The sequence below is a fragment of the Phodopus roborovskii genome, unplaced genomic scaffold (genome assembly GCF_943737965.1).
Source record: "Phodopus roborovskii unplaced genomic scaffold, PHOROB, whole genome shotgun sequence".
Classification (NCBI taxonomy): Eukaryota; Metazoa; Chordata; class Mammalia; order Rodentia; family Cricetidae; genus Phodopus; species Phodopus roborovskii.
Genome location: NW_026125405.1, coordinates 5,688 through 27,732, shown reverse-complemented (window position 1 = coordinate 27,732; position 22,045 = coordinate 5,688). Strand labels below are relative to the sequence as shown.

The 22,045-nt window shown below is 48.5% G+C and overlaps 1 protein-coding gene across 1 annotated transcript in view; it reads left to right on the top strand.

Annotated features, from left to right (window-relative positions):
• Window positions 1-21,736, top strand: part of LOC127215277 (protein sidekick-1-like) — a gene marked incomplete at its 3' end in the record, with an annotated part of 92,804 nt that extends 71,068 nt beyond the window's left edge. Inside the window, 4 exon segments of the mRNA XM_051175651.1 lie at window positions 6,653-6,847; window positions 10,893-11,091; window positions 17,549-17,652; window positions 21,666-21,736. Coding sequence (XP_051031608.1) covers window positions 6,653-6,847; window positions 10,893-11,091; window positions 17,549-17,652; window positions 21,666-21,736 — 569 coding nt within the window.
• Between the last annotated feature and the right edge of the window lie 309 nt (window positions 21,737-22,045).

Genomic DNA, 22,045 nt, shown 5'->3' with positions numbered 1-22,045 from the left:
ACCCCCACGAGGCTTGTAGCCCACGGCTGTATCATCGTACCTGCTCTTCTTTCTGTCATTTCTCCAGCCGATTTTCAGTCCAGCACATTCAGAAACAGGCACAGGCCTCTCGTTGCACATTTTAATCTTCCCTTCGGATTGATATCCCTCATGCTTGGCCTTGCTCTCTTCAATGCTCGTATTATCATAATTCACCCATAACCTTAAAAACAGGCCTTCTCTCAGGCCACATTCTCCTCCTCCTCTCAAGTAAGCATACCCATTCTTTGCAAACACACACGGCAGCCTCCTGACCTCCGCTCACTGAAATCTGGCTGGCTAATGCTTCTGATCCGGCAGCAACCATAATTACATAAGAAGCCTCATCCTCGGAAACGCTCTTAGCTCTGAACATCATCCATCATTATTCTCTAAAAATGCAAGAACTATTCCACAGCTGCCTCTTTCACACCGAGGATGTGCAGGGGAAAAGACCGCCGTGGTCCAGCGAATGAGTCTCTTTGGCGTGTCGGGGTGAGGAGCGGGTGTTAATTTTTATGTTCAGCACACCGGGGTGCAGGGCCTGCTAATGATGCCACATTTATTGGAGGGAAAATAATAGGAAGGTACAAACAGAAGCCTGAGGCTGAGGAGTTTTCTCTCGGTAATAGCTCAGTGTGGGAAGTGGATTGGAGATAGAAAATAATAACCCAGATTTCCTGCAGTTAGGGACAAATGACATTGTGCCTTGTGGTTTCCATACATTATCTACCTAGTCTACACAGTGACTGTCCCAGGAAGATATTCTTCTCTTTCTGTTTCAGAGACAGAAAGGTCAGGGATTAAGGGTAGCTCTGCAGCAAATATCCCCTTTTGTGAGCAAGGGGGCCCTGTGCTAGAAAACTGCAAGGATTGTTCCAGGATCCCTGGGGATACCCTAATCTGCCCAGGGTCAAGAGCTCAGATAAATGGCATGGTGTCTAGAGACAACCTGTGCTCACCGCCTACATACTGAAACCATCTATAGATGACTGCCTGTGCCTGGTCCAGTTTTTATACATGGTGGTCATGCAGCATCCTTTAGGGATTAATGACACCAGGAGTCCCTGCCTGCTCAGCACTAATATGGGGCTTTTCTTGCGTTTTTAAAGGAATTGTTCAACTTTTATTTGTGTGTGTATTGAAATGTGTGTGTGAAAGAGAGACAGACAGACAGAGACAGAGAGAACGCAAGTGGAATGAGAAGGCACCAGGGGATTTTGCCCTGTTACTGCTCAAGAACATGGCCAGTCCCATCTTCATACACAGGCAGTAGCACACCATGGAAGGCCACAAGGTTTAAACAGATGTAGGTGAAAGGCCTAGAATAGAGAGGCCGCTTTACTTAGTGCCAAATATTACTCATTCATTCATTCTCTGTATGTGCCAGTGTGTGCACCTGTGTGTGGAAGTAAGTCACACCGAGTGTCATCCCTTAGATTCTGTCCGTCTTTTTTTTCAGACAGGCTCTCTCACAGGCCTGGGTCTTGCTGATTTGGCCATCAAGCCCTCTACCATGAATGTTTTCAGTGTTCCCAGTGAGAGGAGAGACAAGAGTTACATGGGGTAGGGCCTTGGCCAGGGTAAGCAAAGAACTGGACTGGGCTAGAACTTAGATGATTGGCTACCTGCTCTCTGGTCAGGGACGTCCAAGAGGTACAAGGATCCCACACATAACAACCAAGAACCTCTGCGCCATACCCCAGCCCCTCACTGGGGGATTCTAGGCAGGTGCTCTACCACTGAGATTTCTGGGTTTTCATTTGGATATACAGTCTTGCCACATTTCCCTAGCTACCCTTGAACTCATTTTAGCACAGGCTGGCTTGAGCTTTCAGTCATCCTGCCTCAGCCTCCTGAGTAGCTGGGACTACAGATTGGTGCCAATAGACCTAGATTAATTTTCTTTTCTTTTTTTTTTTTTTTTTTTCCTTTTTTTTTTTTTTTTTTAATTTAAGAAAGGCAGCTTAAATCTAGATATTTTCCAAAATAAATACTGACTCCATGACTAGAGATATCACTCCCAGTCAGAAGATCTTAGAATTCTGGGGCTTGATGGGTGGCTCAGCAGTTAAGAGTGCTTATTGCTCTAGCAGAGGACCTGAGTTCAATTCCCAGCACCTATGTAGGGTGGCCCACAACTGTAACTTCAGCTCCAGGAGATCTGATGCTCTATGCTGGACTCCAAGTGCACCTACACACACAGCATATACTTATACACGTAAGTCACAATTTAAAAAGTAAACATTAATAAAAATAAAGAGACTTTAAAATTGGGGCATTCCCCTGGTCTCTAAAGAAGCAGACAGTGTTGTGAAATACAACACTGCTTCCAAGGCAGATCCTACTGTTAAGTTACCTGGTCTTTGCTGGGCTTTGAGTGAACATGTGCTAAGTGCAGCTAACTCAATAAGCCCTGACATGGTTAGGCATTGCCCATGTGGTGGCTAAGATGAGTGTCTTAGTTTGGGCTTCTATTGCTGTGAAGAGACACCACGAACATGGCAACTTTTATAAAGGAAAACATTTCATTGGGGATGACTCACAGTCCATTATCATCATGGTGAGACATGGCGGCATGCAGGCAGACATGGTGCCAGAGAAGCTGAGAGTCCTACATCTCAATCCAGAGGCAGCAGAAGACTACGTATCAAATGGCCTGACCATTTGAAACCTCCAAGCCTGCCTCCACAGTGATGCACTTCCTCTAACAAGGCCACACCCACACCAACAAGGCCACAGCTCCTAATAATACCATCTCCTAGGGGCCAAGCATTCACATACATGAGGGCTGTTCCTTTTCAAACCACCACAGTAAGGATGGTTAAGCGTTGGTCCTAGCAACTCAAGAGCTAGGCCTGAGGCTTCTGTAGAACTGAGGAGGGTAGGCCCTCGGGGAAGAGAAAAAAAATACATGAAAAAATAACTGCAGGTACAACTAAGAGCCCTAGAATACTCCAGTGAGAGGGCAGCCATGGCAATAGCATCACCAGTAACAACAGACACAGCTCTCACCTCAGAGGGAGATAGTTTATTCTTGGTCAAAGTATCAAAATATGATCATGGCCCAGGAACACGGATTTGGGTTACCCCAAATTCCATGTACTAGTGTGGTAACAGCTGGATTTTCCTAGTAACAGAAAAAAAGAAAATCATAAATTAGGAGAGTTTTTAAACATGTTGGTAGAAACCTTGGGTACAGCAGAGTCAGGAAGTCACTGTTACAGGCCTTGGGTGCTGTCTGACAACAAGCTTTGGGTGGTTGATGAAAATCAAGGGTATTTTTGTACATTTCAGAGGATTTACTTAATCACCACAAGATGCTAGGCACAGAGGTAGGCAGTAAATGCTATTTAGGGGCTGAGATAGCCCGATTTATTTTGGCTGTAGGCCTGTGACTTCCAGCTGACAAATGTTGATGTTCTAATAAGTTATCAGCCTTGGAGAATGTTTAACAAGGGAGAGGCTTATTCCTGGAAATGTCAGTTAACACACAGAATTGAGAAATGGCTACAAGACAAGTCCTGTGCCTTACTGTCCCTGTGAGGTGTAGCTTGTTGCCTGCAGCACAGAGAATCCCAACAGCCTGTGAGGTGTGACCTGTGGTACACCCTTCAAGCTCAAGAGACAGAGATTGTATATGTGGGGGGGGGTCACTTTTCACATAACAAAGTGGGGGATTAGCAGAAGCAGGTGACAGTCCAGGCACATACCTGCAGTTGTGGACTACAGTTTCTGCAAGGAAACCCTCTCACAGAGGGAACTGTGGGGTGCAGGGTCTAACAGGTGTATCCAACATAGAACCCATGGGCTGCATGAGCCCCAAGATAGCTATGAGCAACACCCACAAAATCATAAGCTTACTTAAAAAATTACAAAAAGTATTATTAAATTATTTTTTAAGCTCTCATTATATATTGAATATTATACACATTGTACCCCATGTTCTCCTCCCTTCTCTTTCCCCTTCCTCCCTCCCATGGGTTCCTTTTATCACCTATGTAACTTAACTTCTACTTTCATAACATATGTACATGTATGTGTGTGTGTGTGTGTGTGTATATGATTTTATGTATCTATAGAAAATCTAAGAACCACAAATGATCTCTCATTTGTGTTTTCTTGATATGGTATGTGACTTTCTATGATTTTTATGACAGTCTTCAGTTACATCCATTTTTCTGAAAACAGTGTAACTTCATTCCTCTCCATGGATGGAAAAAGGAAAGGGAGGTTTTGTATATGTGAGGGGCATTGTGTGGGGTCAAACCATGGTTCAGCAGTTAACAGCACTTGCTGTTTTTGCAGAGGACCTGGATTCGGTTCCCAGCACCACACTTCATCCCTTACATCTGTTTATAACCCAGTCCAAGGGGATCTGATGTCCTCTTCTGGCCTCTGGACATTACACACACGGTGTGCTAAGAGACAAGTAGGAACTTAAGTATACGTTAATTTTCTTTTATATTTTGTTGCATAAACAGTACATTTTCCTTAACCATTCCTATGCTGTTAGATACCTAGATTGGCTTCATAGTGCAGCTGCTATCGACAGTGCTAGCTATTAGACAGACATGCACGTATCTTTGTGCTGTGGCAACTTGGAGACTTTAGGGTAGATACCCAGGAGTGTTTTAACTGGGAGGTTTTTCCATAACTTTATTGCATGGTTCTCAAACATGAATTCTATATGACAACCTCCATCACAGTGTCAAAAGGTTGACCACTCCTGGAAGCCAAGAGGGGCTGTTTCCTCCCTGGAAATGCAGGAGGTTCTTTTTAAAGAAAAGTAGGACAGACCTGGGGCATCCATCATCAACAACCCTGGGCAAACTGTAACCTTTCCAGATTCCTTGCCCCTTGTGGTTGACCCACTGGGGATGGCTGCTGTTAGCCCTCGATTGAGTGAGACTGTAGGAACCATATCCCTTGCACAGGGCTGTCTGGCTACTGTGACATCTCATTATATGAGTCTCTGAAGGCCTAAGACTGTGTCCCCTGAGGCACCCAAGTTCCACTTCGCCATGGCTGAGTGCCATGGGAGAAAAGGCAATTGGCCAACAATCTCTAGACTGCAGTCCTTAGTAAATAAGAAGGGGAAGAGGTTTGGACCAGCTGCTAGAAGCCTCAGAACACTTCAACCCCATGGCAGGAAGAAAAGCTAGCCCATCAAAGATGGCAAGTAGCCCTAGTGGCTGTAAGGGATCTGAGGTTAGCATCTCATGCACTCTGGGCATTACTCTGGACAGGGCTGAGGGTTGTGTCACCTGGTCTATATGGTAATGATAACCACCCTATCAATGACCTGCAGTGGCTGGGTCCGAAGGTCAGGGTATGCTCAATCTGACCTCTGTGTGAATGTCCTCCTGGTCTCCCAGTGGATGACTGGAAAATTCACCAAGTGGTTAGGGAAAATGATCAGGCAGCTTGGAAAACGTGAGAGCCAAAGGCTAAGCCAGGAGAAACAGGAGTCACAAAAATACTGCCTGAGGGCATCCAGAGGACTGGCCAAGCTGTAGGAGGAGCCAAGCCTTGACAGGAGGTGAGCAGACCACCACCCTGGTCACTGCAGGTGACCCCCACTCACAGGCCCTGGCAGGCAGAGTTATAGAAGACCACTGCAGCCTTTGATGATTTTCTTTTGCCCCTGAGGAGTCTCCCTTGTTTAACGTGATCACTTGGGTTGTCATTAATTTTCTCTAGATGTCACAGCACCCCATCCATTCTGGTTTTAATCAGAAGCTGGACCACACGTGGTCTGTGAGCCCAGAAGGCAGTCTGCCCCACCGCTCACGGTTGGGCCTGGGAAATTGGCAAGGCTTCTTCAGAAGCCAGCAGGCAGGCATTGGGGTTGCTTGGTTGGTGGGATTTGATCATTAATAATGTCTGATCAACCATGACCCTTTCATAATCAAGGAACTTAGAGAGACATGCAGAGCCAGCCAAACCCTGCCATTCTGGAGTTATGGAAATTAACAGAAGGGGTATTTAACTATTTAACACAGAGCCTCTGCACTCAGGAGGCCTGGGTCGGGAAGCTGAAAGGCTGGAATGGAGGGAGATGAGGATGTGGGGAAGGCCACAGCAGGGGGAAACTAGCAAGGGGGCCGAATAATACAAGTGTAACCCTGCTGTAGTCCTGCACACTGCAAACACTGCCCCTGCTGAGAAGTGTGAAATAACCTGCTAAGGGCAGGTTCTGGCCTCTCCTGCCGGGTTGAAGGGAAAGGCTGCACCATAGGAGGGGTGATGGAAGGAAATGGAAGAGCCTGAGGTACTGGCTAGTGACAGCCTCCTGTGGGGAACAATGAGGGGTTCTGGGACTGGTGGCATTCTCCGAGTGTGCAGCTCCGAGGAAAGATGAAGCTGTTTTCGCATCTTGTTCCCATGAAGGATGAACTGTGAGACAAGTTTCACAGAGGACAGCCCACACAACCCGCACTCATCACTAGGGCTGTGCTCTCCCTTTCAGTGTGCTCCCTGCAGCCTTTGGAAATCAGGAAGGAACAGAGGGCAGGCCTTGTTTGGGTTTCCAATCTGGGCTGATTATGGGGTGTTGGGAGTGTAGGTTTTCTGGGCAAGGGAAGAAATAAGTGGCTAAGCTCACTCCCTGACTCTGCCCCCCCCCCCACAGGGTACCAGATTGCCTACCGCCTGGCCAGCGGCAGTCCCCACACCTTCACCACTGTTGAGGTGGGTGCCACAGTGCGACAGTTCACAGCCACAGAGCTGGCCCCAGAATCTGCATACATCTTCAGGCTGTCTGCTAAGACCAGACAAGGCTGGGGCGAGCCCCTGGAGGCCACAGTCATCACCACCGAGAAGAGAGGTAAGCTCCCAGACCCAGATCTGACCGTAGATGGCAGGGTACACAGCTGTTTCGTCAGCCCCTCTGATTCCCACAGCACCCAGAAGCCTGTGCCATCGGGCTGGCAAAAGCCCCGACATATGCTTGTGTATGTGTAGTACTCATTCATATGCATTTGCATATATGTGGAGGCTAGAGGTCAGGTGTCTTCCTCTAACACCCTCTGCCTTGTTTTTTGAGACAGTTTCTCGTTGAATCTAGAGATGGCTGCTTGGTCTAGGCCGTCTGGCCAGCTCTGTCTCCCCAGCTCTGGGGTTAAAGACATGGACCATGGTGTCTGGCTTTTTGCAGGTACTGGAGATCTGAACTGGTTGCCCTCATGCATGCTCTACAGGCACTGTACTTGCTGAGCCAGGCCCCCAGCTCTGAGCTAGGCACATTGCCAAAGTGCCTTCGTGGCACAGCTGTTGGCCACCTGCCCACTGTCTAGGACAGTCAGGTGTTATTATCAAGGCCTAGAGGCAAGAAGTGCAGCTCAGAGAGGCTAGCCCAGGGTAACTTGGTCTAGACCAGTGATTCCCAACCTTTCTCAGGCTGCAACCCTTTAACACACACAGTTCCTCAGCTTGTGGTGATGGCCAACCACAAAATGATCTTTGTTGCCGCTTCATAACTGCACTTTTGCTTCTGTTATGAATCATAATGTAAAGATCTGATATACGGGATATCTGCTATTTGATCCTGGGGGTTGCAACACATAGGTTTAGAACCACTGCTCTAGAACCTTCCACCACAACCTCAAAAGGCCTCTCTTCAGAAGCCATGCCTCCAGGCACAAGTGTTATGGTGACACCTTTCCTGAGGAGACATAAACCAGCTATGATCAAACAGGGCACAGCCAGCAGACTAAAGTAAGGGCTCCACCACAATTCATCTTGGAGAACCAGTGAGTTTATTGGGTCTCAGTGATGCGCAAGCGGTGGGGATTTGCTTACAAGCATGTAGGTGACCCCCAAACAGTTACATCACCACAAAGTGATGACCTCATGGAGTCTCCCTTTCAGCCAGCATTCCACTTCCTGTATAATCTAGGATCTGTCTCCCAGGATCACTTGCAGCTAGCTAAATGGAAGGCAGAAGAGAGTAATGGCTGAATCCCAGGTAAGGGTCCTATGACCCTCCTATCTTCCATCAACTAAAGAGTGTCAATAGCTCCATCATCATTACTGCAGATTTAGCTAATACCATATTATCCTGCTCAATTAGTTACTATGGTCACCAGTCCAAAATAATCTCTACTCTAACTTTGCAATGATATTACCATGTTGTGCCCAGAAGAAAAAGCCATATAAGGAATGCTGCCCTCACAGCCAGACCCAGAGGTCTGGGGAAGTAGGCCAGGAGGAAACACCCGAGCTCAAGGCTCAGGGCTGTGAAGCCTGGGGCAAACCCTCTGCTCTCTTTGCTATGTGTGAAGCAGTTAGCACAGTGCCCAGGACAGGCTTTCTTTGTCATCAGTTAAGGCTTCCAGGAAATAAATGCTCACCAATTGTGAATGAGTGTCACCGCTGCATTTGTGACCACTCTTATTCAAGATCTAAAGAAGGCCATTTCAGGGATGGAGGAGTTGAACTCAGAGCGCTTAAATCTAACAGAGGAAGGAGGCTGACACAGAGCTCACCCCATGTTCCAGTTGCCCCCCCCCCAGGTATCACCACCGTTGTTCCTATCTCCAGCTTCACCAAAGCCCCCTAAGGTGTTGTCAGAGGAGAAGCCTGCTGGGTGAAAGACAGGCTACCCAGAGACCCACCACGTCTACCTTGTACATCACTCATCTTTGCAGAGTAAGCACCAATAGAAGGAAGTCAGGCCTCACCTCCCATATCCTGAACCAGCGAGTTCCCAGCAGGGCTGCACTGGCAGAGCCTTTGTTGGCTCCACAGTTCTGCGAGATGTTCTTACTGAGTCCTTTGGGGAAGGATGCGCTTGGACTCAGAGTGCTGACGTGACCTGCAATGCCTATGGCACCTGGCTCAGGGGACCAGGACACAAATGATGGATTCTGGGAGAGTCCTCCGGAGACTGGCAGCTGCAGCCTGGTCCCCAGAGTGTTTAGTAGTGTTTTCAAGAAGTAGTGACAGAGGACTTTGCTCTGGGACCCTGGGCAGCCACCCTTGCCCTTGCCTACTTTCCAGGGTCATGCACTCCTTAGGAATGCCCAACACTATTAGCATGTATTTTTGCATACATACTTGTGTACACATGAATATGTATGTGCAAGTGGGCGTTTGTATGCATATGCAAGTGTATACACATGGGTTTGTAGGCCAGAGTGCAGCCTCGGGGTTCATTCCATGAGACACTCTCTACCTTGTTCTTTGAGACAGGGTTTCTCAGTGGCCTGACACTTGCAGATTTGGCTAGGCTAACTGACCAGTGAGCCACAGGGATCCACCTGTCTCCACCTCCCCAGATTACAAACTCCATCCCTCTGGATTCTTTCACATGGGTTCTGGGGATCCAACTCTGGTCCTCATGCTTGTAAGTGACTCACTTTACCAGTTGAGCTCGCTCTCCATCCCATGGGCCTTTCAGAGGCAAAGGATGAATGAGGAAGGTTTGCTAAGGCCCTTACAGGGCTTGAGTCAGATCCACATGAAAACACATACATAAACACTTCCTGTAGGTGGACAAGTGTGACCTGATCATGCTGGCTTGCTGCCTGGGCCACCACTCCCTGCCCAGCCCCCCAGTCCCTTAGGTATGGAGAATCTTTACTTCCCACCAGGTTCTAGTGCAAGGCTTAGGGACAGGGAGCCTGAGTCCTTTCCAGTGGCAGTGTGTCCATAAAGGCCTTAGACACTGGCCAGGGAGCCCAGCTCTTTCTGGAACCTGGAGAAACCAGGCTTCCAGCCAGTATGCACACTCCCAGCCAGGACCCCCGACTAAGCCAGATTGAAGCACCTCTCACAGCTCTGTCACTGCAGGACCCACGATCGATGGCTGCTTTATTACACGCCACACATTTTAATCAGAATCAATAATCATCATGATAAACAATTAAACAATTACTTTCTCTCTCTGTGGAGTCCCTCTGTTGAAATCAATGGGGAACAGAAGCACAATGTCAGGCACATGATACCCATTCAAGGCCAAGGCTGGTCCCAGGCACCCTGCATCCTAACCCTGAGGAAACCATTAACAGCCCATCCCCCATCCTCCCCCACCCCCATCTGCCCTTGCCTCCTACCTCCCAGGAGAACTCAGTAGATTCCTCTCATGTGTTAGACTCAGGTTAACTATAAAGAAAAAGAAATTGGATTTTAAAGATGAGCTGAGCCCCAAATCAGACAGCATACAAAGGAGACTTGAGTCCCTTAGAAGAGCACCACAGGAGATGACAGCTGTCATTCAGACATACCTGCCCTTGCCAGTAGGGGCTGGGGCCTCTGGAGGCACACACATTGGCTGGTTCTGCTGTGTGAGCAAGCCCTGCTCTCCAGTGGGACCTGATCTGATGCATCCAAAGTCAGCTGTAAGACAACTTCCTCTCCCAAGACTCGCTTGCTCTTCCTTCTTTGTGTGAACGGCAGGGGAAGTTGTGTGTGTGTGTTTGTGTGTGTGTGTGTGTGTGTGTGTGTGTGTGTGTGTTCACCTGAATGGGACTGCATGTGTGGGTACACATAGAAATCAGAGGTGCAGCCCTGGGTGTTGGCTTCCTTCCTCAAGTACAAATCTACTCTGTTTCTCAAGACAGGGTGTCTCAGTGGGACCTGGAACTCTCCCATTAGGTGGAGCTAGCTGGCCAATAAGCCCCAACTCTTCCTGTCTCCACCTCCCCAGTACCGGAATTAACAGCATGTGCCATTACACCCAGATTTTTATGTGGGATCTGGGGGTTGAACTTGGGTCCTTGGCTTGTATGGTAAATACTTTACCTGCAAAACTAGGTCAAGTCTTTCGCTTCAGGACTTTCCCACACAATGGTTCCCATGGGCAGACATCAGGGAGCAGCAAGGAATGGCATCTCATGAATCCCTGCTTTTCTCCTACTCTCGTTGCAGAGAGGCCAGCGCCCCCAGAGAGCTCCTGGTACCCCAGACAGAAGTGACAGCACGTAGCCTCAGGCTCCAGTGGGTCCCTGGCAGTGATGGGGCCTCCCCCATCCGGTACTTCACCGTGCAGGTGCGAGAGCTACCTGGTGGAGAGTGGCAGACCTACTCCTCATCTATCAGCCACGAGGCCACAGCTTGTGCCGTGGAAAGGTACTGTGGGATGGGGGTAGCATTCCATTTTCATCTTTCTGAACCTGGAGTCTTAGTCACTTGTCTCCCTATTTGACTCCCACAACAAAATGGCTGTTGGAAGTGGCTTGAGGGAGGAAGGGGTTTACTTTGGCTCACAGTTTGAAGATACACAGTGCATCCTGGCAGTGATGACATGGGGCAGGAGCTTGGGGCATCTAGTCACATGACATCTGGTCAGGAAGCTCCTCACATTCATCCTTCATCCCAACCCCTGGAATGGTGCCACCCACCTCAATTAATCTAATCTTGATGATCCCCTGCGGGCATCCCTGTGGTTTGACTCTAGGATGGTTCTAGAATCTGTCATTGACAGTCAGTGTTTAACCATCACACTGTGTTACCTCACTTGACATGATTTTTTTTTTTCCCCTGGTTTTTTGAGACAAGGTTTCTCTGTGGCTTTGGAGGCTGTCCTGGAACTAGCTCTTATAAACCATGCTGGTCTCAAACTCACAGAGATCGCCTGTCTCTGCCTCCCTGGGGCTGGGATTAAGGTGTGTGCCCCCACCTCCCAGCTTTGCTGTGATATTTAAGTAGCGTGTTTCCTCATAGCCTTTTCTTACACACCCTGTGTTGATGTATATGAAATGCCTTTTCTCCATCCCTGCTTGTACCCTTCCTCTTCCTATCATATGTGTTCTGTTACCCTCCCATCTGCCCACCCCAAAGTTTCCTTTTAGCCTCTCATGGACCTCTTCATGGTTTCCTGGCCTCTACCCATACTCGCCCCCACACAAATATATGCGTATAAAAGTTAGGAGCTAAGATCTGAACATGACAGAGAACATGTTGAAATGCTAATGGGAAACTAATTTTTTAATTAATAGAAAATTATGTAAAAGGTCTTGGAGAGAAAGGAGCTCCTGTTAACCCAAGGAACACTACCCCAAGAGTCCCCACCATGACCCCATCCCCCTCACACAACAGGAGTGTCTGTGTGGCCGAGGAGATCCCCCACTGAGAGACAGCCCCTGTCTCTGTTGACACTTCCCACACCAGAGACCCAACATCTGTAGGGCCCCTCTAGATGTGCTGCGCCCAGGCGTGAGGACCTAGGCAAGAAGAATGTGGCTAAACCTGGGCTGTGCCCCAGTACTCCCAAAGGTAGGTGCTGGAAAAGAGGCAGTGAGAAGGGGGTAGGTGATGGAGGTGCCCCTTTTAGTTGAGTTTAAATAACCCCACCCCTTTGTCTTCCCACCTGAGAGACAAGATAGAAAGCATAGTCATGTTCTCCATAGCCTGCTGAGTAACCACAGATGTGTGTATGGTGAGGAGAAGCTCCTATTCAAACAGGCGGTTTCATGTGGTCCAGAAAAGACCTATCAATTTCCTAACCAGCAAGAACCAGAATGGAAGCCGATCTCAGACAGTGTCCTGAGAGGCTGTTTTATCTGCTGCCATGGTGTCAGCCCTAACAACTCCAGCAGCTATGTTTACGTTCCGTCTGCTTCATGAGATCTAGCGGAGAGACAAAGCTTGACTATAGAGAGCTCATGGCCATGGATGTCTGCCATGGTCCGGAGCACTTCAGGAGAGTGGGATGAGAGCAGCTGGCATTGTGAGCACCTGCTGAGGCTGTGGAACCGTTAATGGGGGTGCTAGACATAATAATGGTCAGATGGGTAGTCCAGAAAAGAAACTGGCTTGCAATTCTCTTCAGAAGGTGCAGTGATACCTTAGGGGAAAGGGCCTCGAGGTAGAACAGCATTAGATGGAAATGGTACAGTATGTGGAGATCTGGACGTGATGGGGCCTGTGGGGGAAGGAGATGCTTCCTTTAAGCCTGAAGATGGAGCTTAAGAAAGATGAGGTGTGTGTGTGTGTGTCCCCTATTGGGATGCATCCCAGCACCTTGTGCCTGCTGTATAAATGCTTTGCTATCTATTATGCAGCCCCTAGCTGGGGGATTCTAGAAAAGTGCTCTATCACTGAACCATACCCCAGACCCTCACTGGGGGAATTCTAGGCAGGGGCTCTAACACTGAGCTACATGCAGCCCCTCACTGGGCCACTGAACTACATCCAGCCTTCTCTTTACTTTTTGGGACAGAACCTCACAGGTGGCCCAAGCTGCTCTTCAATGTAAGTTACTCTGTTTGGTGTTCTAGTTTGGTTTCTGTTGCAGAGATAAAATACTGACCAGAACAGATTTGTGGAGGGAAGGGTTTGCTTTAGCTTGTAGGTTATAGCCTATCACCAAGACAAGCTAGGGCTGGACCTCAAGGAAGAAACCAGAAGGCAGAAACTATAGAGGAACAGAACTTACTGTCTTGCTTACCTGGGCTTGCTTAGCTACCTTTCTTCAGGCCCATCTGCCCAGGGAAGGTACTAGCTACAGTGGACTGGACCCTCTTACATCAAGAAGCAACTATGAAAATGTCCTATAACATGTCCACATGCCAATATGATGGAGACAGTTCCTCGGTTTGAGGTCTCCTTTTCGGGGTATGTTTAGATTTGACAGACAAGCCTTTAGATTTGATCCTCCTGCCTCACAGCATCCTGAATAGATCCCAAATGTACACCATCAGGCCTAGCTAAATTCTTAAAAAGTAGTTTCTGATAGGTTTCCTGCACCCCTCAATAGGTTTCTCCGCTGACAGAATAAGCCAGGTCAAGCCCCAAACAGTTCCAATGCCTGATAGATAACTGGGTAAAAGCAGCAATGGGTAGTATTCAGAGTGTTTAAGATCCATGCAACTTGCATTCCAATGAAAATGAGTATGCAGGACTTCTTATATTTCCAATACCCGGAATCAGCACTGAACTGCAGGCTGTCTTGCCACCCCCAAAAGACTTCGGCAGTGGAGGTAAAACCCACACGTGAGCATCCACAGTACAGGCACAGGTGGGATGGCATGAACCTGGCTCGTGGGTTGGTAAAGCAGTGGGTATGATAGAGTTTCAAAAGGTCCCTGTGCTGTGAAGTCTCCTTGTTTCCTGAATCTCAGATGCTTAGAAGTTAGAGTTGAGGTAGATTAACAGTGTATCTCAAAATTGTGCCTTAAGCCTGTGCAGTGTCCAAGTTTAGAAGGTGAGGCACACAGGATGTGGAAAGGGCCAGTGGAAGCCGGCCCCCAATTTGGAGGGACTACATCTCACCCAGAGAGGAAAGGAAAGGGAACCTTCCAGAAGAGCAAAAAGAAAATAGCATTTATTCATTGTCTGCTGTGTGCCAAGATCGTTAGATACCTGATGACTTAATGTTCACAAATGATCTCAGGGGCTCTGATCTCCATTTTTACAGGTGAAAGAGAGATCATAAGAATCAAACAACTTGCTCTGGCTAATAATGGCAGAGCTAAATATGAATTCTGCTTGGCCAACTCCACGGCAGAGGCTTAGACTGTCCTGGAAGAATAGAGAAGGTGTGGGAAAATGGATAGATAGGTCTTTCTTTCCTTTACCAGGGAGTCCTTGAAATTGGCCTTGATGTAGGATGGACCCTGGTGGCATGGAGGCATGGGCTGGGTAGGGAGGGAGCTGGGGGAGTAGGTGGGATGGGGGGCAGCTGTGGTCAGAGGCAAGATCTGCAGGAGTGGGCAAGGCCAGAGGCATTTGCACATAGGATGCTAGTGAGTTAATTTGGAGACAGGTTAGCTCCATGGACACCCTGTGTTTTTCATGTCCAGGTAGACCATGTCCTGGTCTCTGCAGACCTCTGCTTTCTTCTCTCCTTCACACTCAACCTCAGAAAGTGGTTGGTTGCCCCCATAACAGTTGTGCCATTATTGTATAGTGGGCACATCTTGCCCGGCAGGTCAGTATTGCAGCATCTGACATGTGCCTTCTTTCTACTTTCTCAAGAGGATTTGGAATAGCATTGTCAGCATAATGTACTTATTTCTTTGGCAAAGTGTTATTGAACACTCCAGCATAGTTCTCAATGCTAGAGTGGCAGGATTCCCTCAGGCCACCCTAGCCCCTGTCTTTAGGGATGTAGAGTGACAGTGTGGCCAAGATAAAGAAGACATGTGACTCAATTGGCAGAGTGCTTGCCTGGGATGCACAAAGCTCTGGGTTCCATTCCCAACACCACATAGAACCAAACATGGTGATACATGCCTGCAATCCCAGTTCTTGAGAGATGGAAATGGGAGGGTCAGGAATTCAAAGTCATCTTCAGGTGCATAGTAACTTCATAGCCAGTTATAGCTACAGACTCATAAATAAATAGATAGATAGATAAATAAATAAATAAATGCAAGAAAGAAAAAAGAAAAGGAACAGGGCAGTTATCATGTGATGAGCACTTATACCTAAGAAATAACAATGATAACAGCTGTGCATGTATGTGTGTGTGGTGTGCCTGTACACGTATACATAGATAGAATCACACATAGGTTAGGTGAGGATGGCATGTGTCCTGTTCTGTCACTACCTATCTTATTTCATTGGGATGGGGGTCTCTGACTGAGCTGGAGCTAGTCTAACAGGTAGTAAGCCTCCCACCCTCCCCACTCCTCCCAACCCCCTCCCCTTCAACAATCCTCCTGTCCTCTCCTTCCCCCAGCACTGGGGTTCCACACACATAGCCATGCCCATGTGGTATTAGGGATTTGAACTCAGGTCCTCTGCATGCTTGCACAGCAAGCACTCTTAACCCACTGAGCCACCTCCCCAACCCCATTTCAACTGATTGTCCTAAGTGCCTCACCTGATTTAATTCTCAGAACAGCTTCTTGCTGTCTGTCTATTAGCTGCCCAGATGAGGAAGTGTTTGCAAAGCGGCCCATCCAAGCATGGCTAGGGCTGAGGAACTGAAAAGTACACTTCAGAGCCCACAATTTTAGGGACCCCATGCTGCCCCCAACACCAGGAAAGAAAAGCAGGTAGCTAACTCAAATACGGGCTGCTTAGCATATGAGGTTTCGAAGTAACAGGGACAATCAGACATTTATCCCGCAGACTAGACACAGTAGCTTCTGGGAAGCCGGGAACAGGTGGATGTGGTTTGTTTGAGCTAAACAAAAGCTGTCCCCAGAAACCACAGCAAAGACCATTCCAGGCAGTTGGCCTTCAGGGGGCTTCTCCATTAAGCGGAGTTAAACCAACCAATACCACATTCCCCTGGCTGCTGCTGGTGAGGCCAGGCCTGCAGGGGTTTTGGAATTGGCAAGGCCAGATTGTTCCCAGGGCTTTGAGTCGAGCATCCCTCAGGCTTTAGAGAAATGCTGTAATCCAATGTATCCAAAGGCAAAGAAGCACTAAAGAGGCTCACTGTGGCATCTCTGCAAAAACACAGTTCTCTCCTCAAGGGATCAAAGCCTTTATTCTGGAGTCAAATACAAGTGACTGTGTGTAGTCCAGGATCACAGATCCAAGCTACCCCAAATGCCATGTTCCAGCGTGGTTACCGGTTCATGGAGTTTTTACAATAACAACAAAGGAAGTCCTAAGTCAGGGTGACTTAAAATACACTGGTGGAAACCGCAGGTGGGAAGGTACATCAGAGTCGGGGAGTCTCTGCTATGGTTTCAGATGCTGTCTGTGGAAGCCAGAGGTCTGCCTGTGCCTTCTGAAAGGATTTGCCTAAAGGTTGCCTGTGAGTTCAGACACAGAGGTGGGCTAATGGGAGCCCAAGATAGCTTGCTCCCAACGTGCAGCATTCTTGAAGTTCTAATCAATCAAGCAGCCTGTGGAATGGATTTTCCTATTTTTTTCTTTCTCCTTCCCTGAAACCCCCTACCCCTACCCCACCCTCCATCCCCCCCCCCCTCAACCCTGCCTTCCTGGGAACTTTAGTCCATGATGGTTTCTGAATTTGATTATGGTTTCTAAAGCACAGAACCCATCCAGGCTAGCATTTCCCTACTGGCCTATTTCCTGCCTGCGAAGGGATGCACTGATGATCCTACCTGGGAACTTATCCCTAGTGCAAGCTGAACAGGGCATGCTGGACCTTGGCCCAGCACCTGGAAAAGAGCAGGATTCTATGGTCATGCCTGGCTGAGGTGGAGCAGAAACATGGGTGAATCCAAGGAGGTTGGAAGGGAGGGACAGCTCTGCACTGGATATGTTGTAGCTATACAATAGATCTTTTTGTTTCTTCCCCAGAGCCCCATCCTAGCTCTACCCCTCCATCCTCAGCCTAGGCAAGCAGTAATTTATTGTATAGCATCTTATTAAAGAGGTGTTGGATGTTCTCTGAACAAAACTTTCTCACTGATGTCTCCTTTGATGAAACTGTCTCTCCCTGACCCTCATGGCAGTCTAGGGGGTCCCTGAAAGGCCCAAGTAGCTGTATCTAGGGAGTGGTTCCATACCTCCTGGTGGCAAGATGATCCAAGTTCCTGGGGCAGGAAAGACACCTGTCTCACCTCGCCCCCCACCCCCCGCCATGATTTTCTAGTCGTAACACAGACAAAACAGGGGGAGGTTTGCTGTAGCCACTGATTTCTGCATCCCATTGCAGGCTGAGGCCTTTCACCTCCTACAAGCTACGCCTGAAGGCCACCAACGATATCGGGGACAGTGACTTCAGTGCAGAAACAGAGGCCGTGACCACACTGCAAGATGGTGAGCAAAAGCCAACCCAGTACATGCACTCCTCGCTGAGGCCAGAGGACACCTTCCTCCCAGAAGGAGTCCCTGCTCCAATCTTGAGCAGAGAAGAGAGAGGTCACCCGGGAGGGTGACAAGCATCAGAAGTCCATTAGTAACTGACAGCTTGGAGTATCCCTATACACCCCATGGTCACAGATCAAGGTCTCCCAGAGAGCTTCCAAATGGAATAGAACTCCCTTTGATTGGCTTCCAAAACCCTCCTCCATTAGAAATTGAATAATTAATGGGGGTCATTAAAAATAAATGTCAGTGAGGAAGCTGGGTCCAAGAAGTTTCCAGATCCCCACCCCCAAAGCACGAGGTGGTTTCCTCTCCTGCTTCTGACCTCAGAGGTACTGGGCCTGAAGATGCCTGATCCTGGGAGTGGGAGGAAGTGCCTAGAAGCCAGGGATACAGATCCAGCTAACACAGCCACAGACTGACAAGTACAATGGGAGAAGATGGAGACTGGGCAACTCCCAGCTCAGCCTTAAAGCGGGGCACTTAGTGCGGCTTTGTGACTCCCAGGAAGCTCGGTCTCTTCCATTTAGCACTCCAGCAAGAGAGACAGTTTCCAAATGGGCCAGGTCCCGGCTGCCTCGCCCTGTGACCTGCATCATGTGTCTTCCTCCTCCACCTTCCCCCCCCCCCCAACACACAGGCTTTTCAGAGCCTAGAAGTTTAACTTCTACCACACAAAGTTTCAGGGTGCCTCAGGGACAAGCCCAGGGGTGGAGGTGAGCCATTTTCAGCTTTCCAGCCATACTCAGACTTTGATCCCAAAACAAATGAACAAACGAACAAACAAAAAGCTCTCCCCCTCAATGGGAATGGGAGATACTTTATTTGGAAACAAAATATGAGTGATCATGGTCCAAGGGAACACCATTTCAGGTCACCCCAGATAGACTGCCATGTTCCAACATATTAAGAATTCCACACAGTTTCATAGTGGCAGAGCAAAGGACATTTTAAATCGAGAATATTTTGAATGCATTGGTGGGAATACCGAGTAGCAAGTTATAGTCTTTTCCACTTTAGATCTCAGACTTAGCCGGTGAGTGGGTGAAGCTAAGGGTCTGTTTGTACTTTCAAAAGGACTTAAGCCACAAGGGTGTTAGATTGCAAACAGCAGTAGGCTCTAAGTAGCTATTTAGGGTCTAAGAAGGCCCAAGACAGTTCAGCTCTGGACCTGCAAGTTTCCAGCTCTCCAGGATCACAGTCCTAATGGTCTGTTTGTTAATCACCCTTGAAGAACAATTAATGTAGATGCAGCCCTCCCTACCCCCTAAAGACCTTAAATTACCACAGAGAATTTTGCTGCAAATCCAGCATCCCCACTGTGACTGGGTTCACTGGGTCTGGCACCTGATGAGAGAGGCTCTAAACTTCCCCAAATCCCTGGAGAAATGGATCCCGCGCTCTCATCCTTAGAGATGATGAGACCCCGGTGCAGCTGTTGGGGCTCCAGAAGCAGCAGAGCTCAGGGAGAATCTATGATGTTGTGCAGGAAGCTGGGTGACCCAAAGCACCTGTGGGAGAATCTTCATATTCAGCAAGATCCCCTCAAAACTGCCTTAAAACTAAGGTGGAGAACAGTAGAAAGATATTCAACTTTAACTTCCAACCTCCACCCCCCCCCACACACACATCACAAGGACCAGCATGGGGCATAAACATGTACACACATGCACTAGAGCTTCCATACACATACACACAAAAGGTGGTGTGGAACAGGGAGAAAGTGGAAATCTAATGAAAACCAACACCCACCCCCACACGCTCATTTTTATCTTGCCTCAGACACAATGGAGAGAATATTTGCAATGGTGCACTAATTCTTAGAAGAAAGAACCAGACACCCAAGCATGCTGCAGTCATTGTTGGGTTATCTCTGACAAACAGGAAGCGCAGGATCCTGACAAGCTCTGGCGACCTCAGGGAATGGGCCATTTCAGAAAAGCTATTCAAGGAACTCTCTAGGCTCCCCAGGCACCTTCTCAACCCTTTGATATTCAAATGATGCTTTTGAGGTCCCTATCGAATCATCTTCCTTGTCTGAGACTTGCAATTTCCTTTTGTGGATGGATTTGCATTGTGTTTGTGGCCCTTTGTCTCCCTCTGAGAGGTGGAGATTGACTGGCAAGACCAACCCTACCTTAGCTGGAAGAGAGAGGGACCTTTTATGACTGATTAACATTTTCTTCTTACTATGCTAGGGGTGGAACCCCAGGCCTTGCTGATTGTTGCTCATCCTAGCCCCTCACTGGGGGATTCTAGGCAGATGCTGTACCACTGAGCCAAACCTCAGCCCCTCATTCAGGGATTCTAGGCAAGTGCTCTACCACTCAGACATACCCCCACCTCACTATGGAAGTCTAGGCACTCACTGTCACTGAGGCACGTCCTGGCCATTGGTTTTGTTTTGTTTTGTTTTGATTTGTTGACATAGCACTTCAGTCATGACCCAGACTGTTCTTGAGCTTGTGATCCCTCTGCCTGTGCCTCCCAAGTCCCCAGAATCTCAGGCAAAGTGGTGCCTGATTCTACCTTTCTTTCTTCCTTCCTTCCTTCCTCCCTTTCTTTCTTTCTTCCTCCCTCCCTCCCTCCTTCCCTCCCTCCCTTCCTTCCTTCCTTCCTTTCTTTCTTCCTCTTTTTTCTTTTGGCAGCTGTGTGAGCTTCAAGGCTTTGTATATGAGCTCAGCACTCAGAACAGCCACTATGTTGGGCAAGATCTTTGCTTTTTGATTCTTTTTTAAAAGATTTATTTGTTTTTATGTCCATTGGTGTGTTGCCTGCATTGCATGTACGTCAGTGTGAAGGTGCAAGATGCCCTGGAACTGGAGTTTCAGACAGTTAAGAGCTGCCATGGGGGAACTGAGAATTGAACCTGGGTCCTCCTAAAGAGTAGACAATGCTCTTGGACTCTGAGCCCATCTCTCCAGCCCCTCACATTTTCTTATTGGGCTGGTATTTATTTACTATACAGGGTTCTTGGGCTGGATAAAGGTCCACATTGACAACACTTTAATACATTTTTCTCACATTGTGGTGACCCCCAACCATAAAATTATTTTTATTGCTACTTTATAACTGTAAGTTTGTTGCTGTTATGAATTGTAATGTAAATATCTGTGTTTTTCTGGTGATCTTAGGCAACCCCTGTGAAAGGGCTGATTGACCCAAAAAAGGGGTCACGACTCACAGGTTGAGAAGCACTAGTCTGCAGGGTGACACTGGGTTCCACCTATGTGGCTGAGAATAGAGGGCCTGGAGTACTCTGACAAGAATCAGTCAGGGACAAAGCTGGGATGTAAAGTAGACAGAACGTGGTACACAGATGGGGTGATGGAACATGCCCAGTCCTGTCCCCCTCTGTAAACACTTATTAACAGGCTCCTGTTGGCACACAGGCACAGCCGAGGGAGACCCAGAGAGGTCAATTTAGTACATGAGAGAGACCCACGTGATCTGGGGAGGGGCAGAAAGGCCTCCAGCACCTGATACTTGGCCAGGGTTCTGCTTTGGTCCAAAAACAGGCTTGTCCATGACAGGGTCATACCAGCCTTGTCCTTCCAGAGACCAGAGGCAGAGCTGCTGCAGCTCCCTGGCTTTGCCTGCTGGCTGGCCTACAACCTCATCTCTACCAATAGTCACATTCACTTCTGTGTTTCAAACTAAGAGCACCGTGACCTCACTGTGAACCCCCCCCAATTCCCAAAGATTTGGAAGCCCAGGAAGGGTCTTGGGCAGGAGCTACCCGGGTGCTGTATGTGGCCTGAGGGGACCCACGGGAGATTGCAACTCATCCATATACCCCAATGGGGCTAAAGGGGGACTATTCGTGGGAGCCACCCTTGCTACCTTAGGCAGATGAGTGATGGGTGAAGGTGCCTGAAGGAAGGAGGAGGCACCCTACGCTGAAGGGTAACTGAAAGCCGACGGAACCATTCTAACTCTGCTTCCTCCTATCTGCTGTCCCACAGTGCCAGGAGAGCCTCCAGGGTCTGTCTCAGCCACACCTCACACCACGTCCTCGGTTCTGATCCAGTGGCAGGTAAGAGCCCTGGGAATACACTTACTTCTGAAGCACACCTTTGTTCCCTGGCTCAGTCAATCAGGACAACTGTACAGAGCCTGTCCCCCAAGCCATACCCATGCCAAGTGTGTGACTCTAACAGAGGAAACAGCCTGGCTGAGTTAGACAGAGCCCCTCCAGCTGAGGGCTGACAACAGGCATCTTCAGAAGAGGGCTAGCCCAGGACTGGGGCTCCTCCAGACCCAGCACAGAGGAAGCGGGCACACAGGACTCCAGGGCTGCCCTCAGACCAATGGGCTCACAGAACACAGGGAAGAGAAGAGGGCG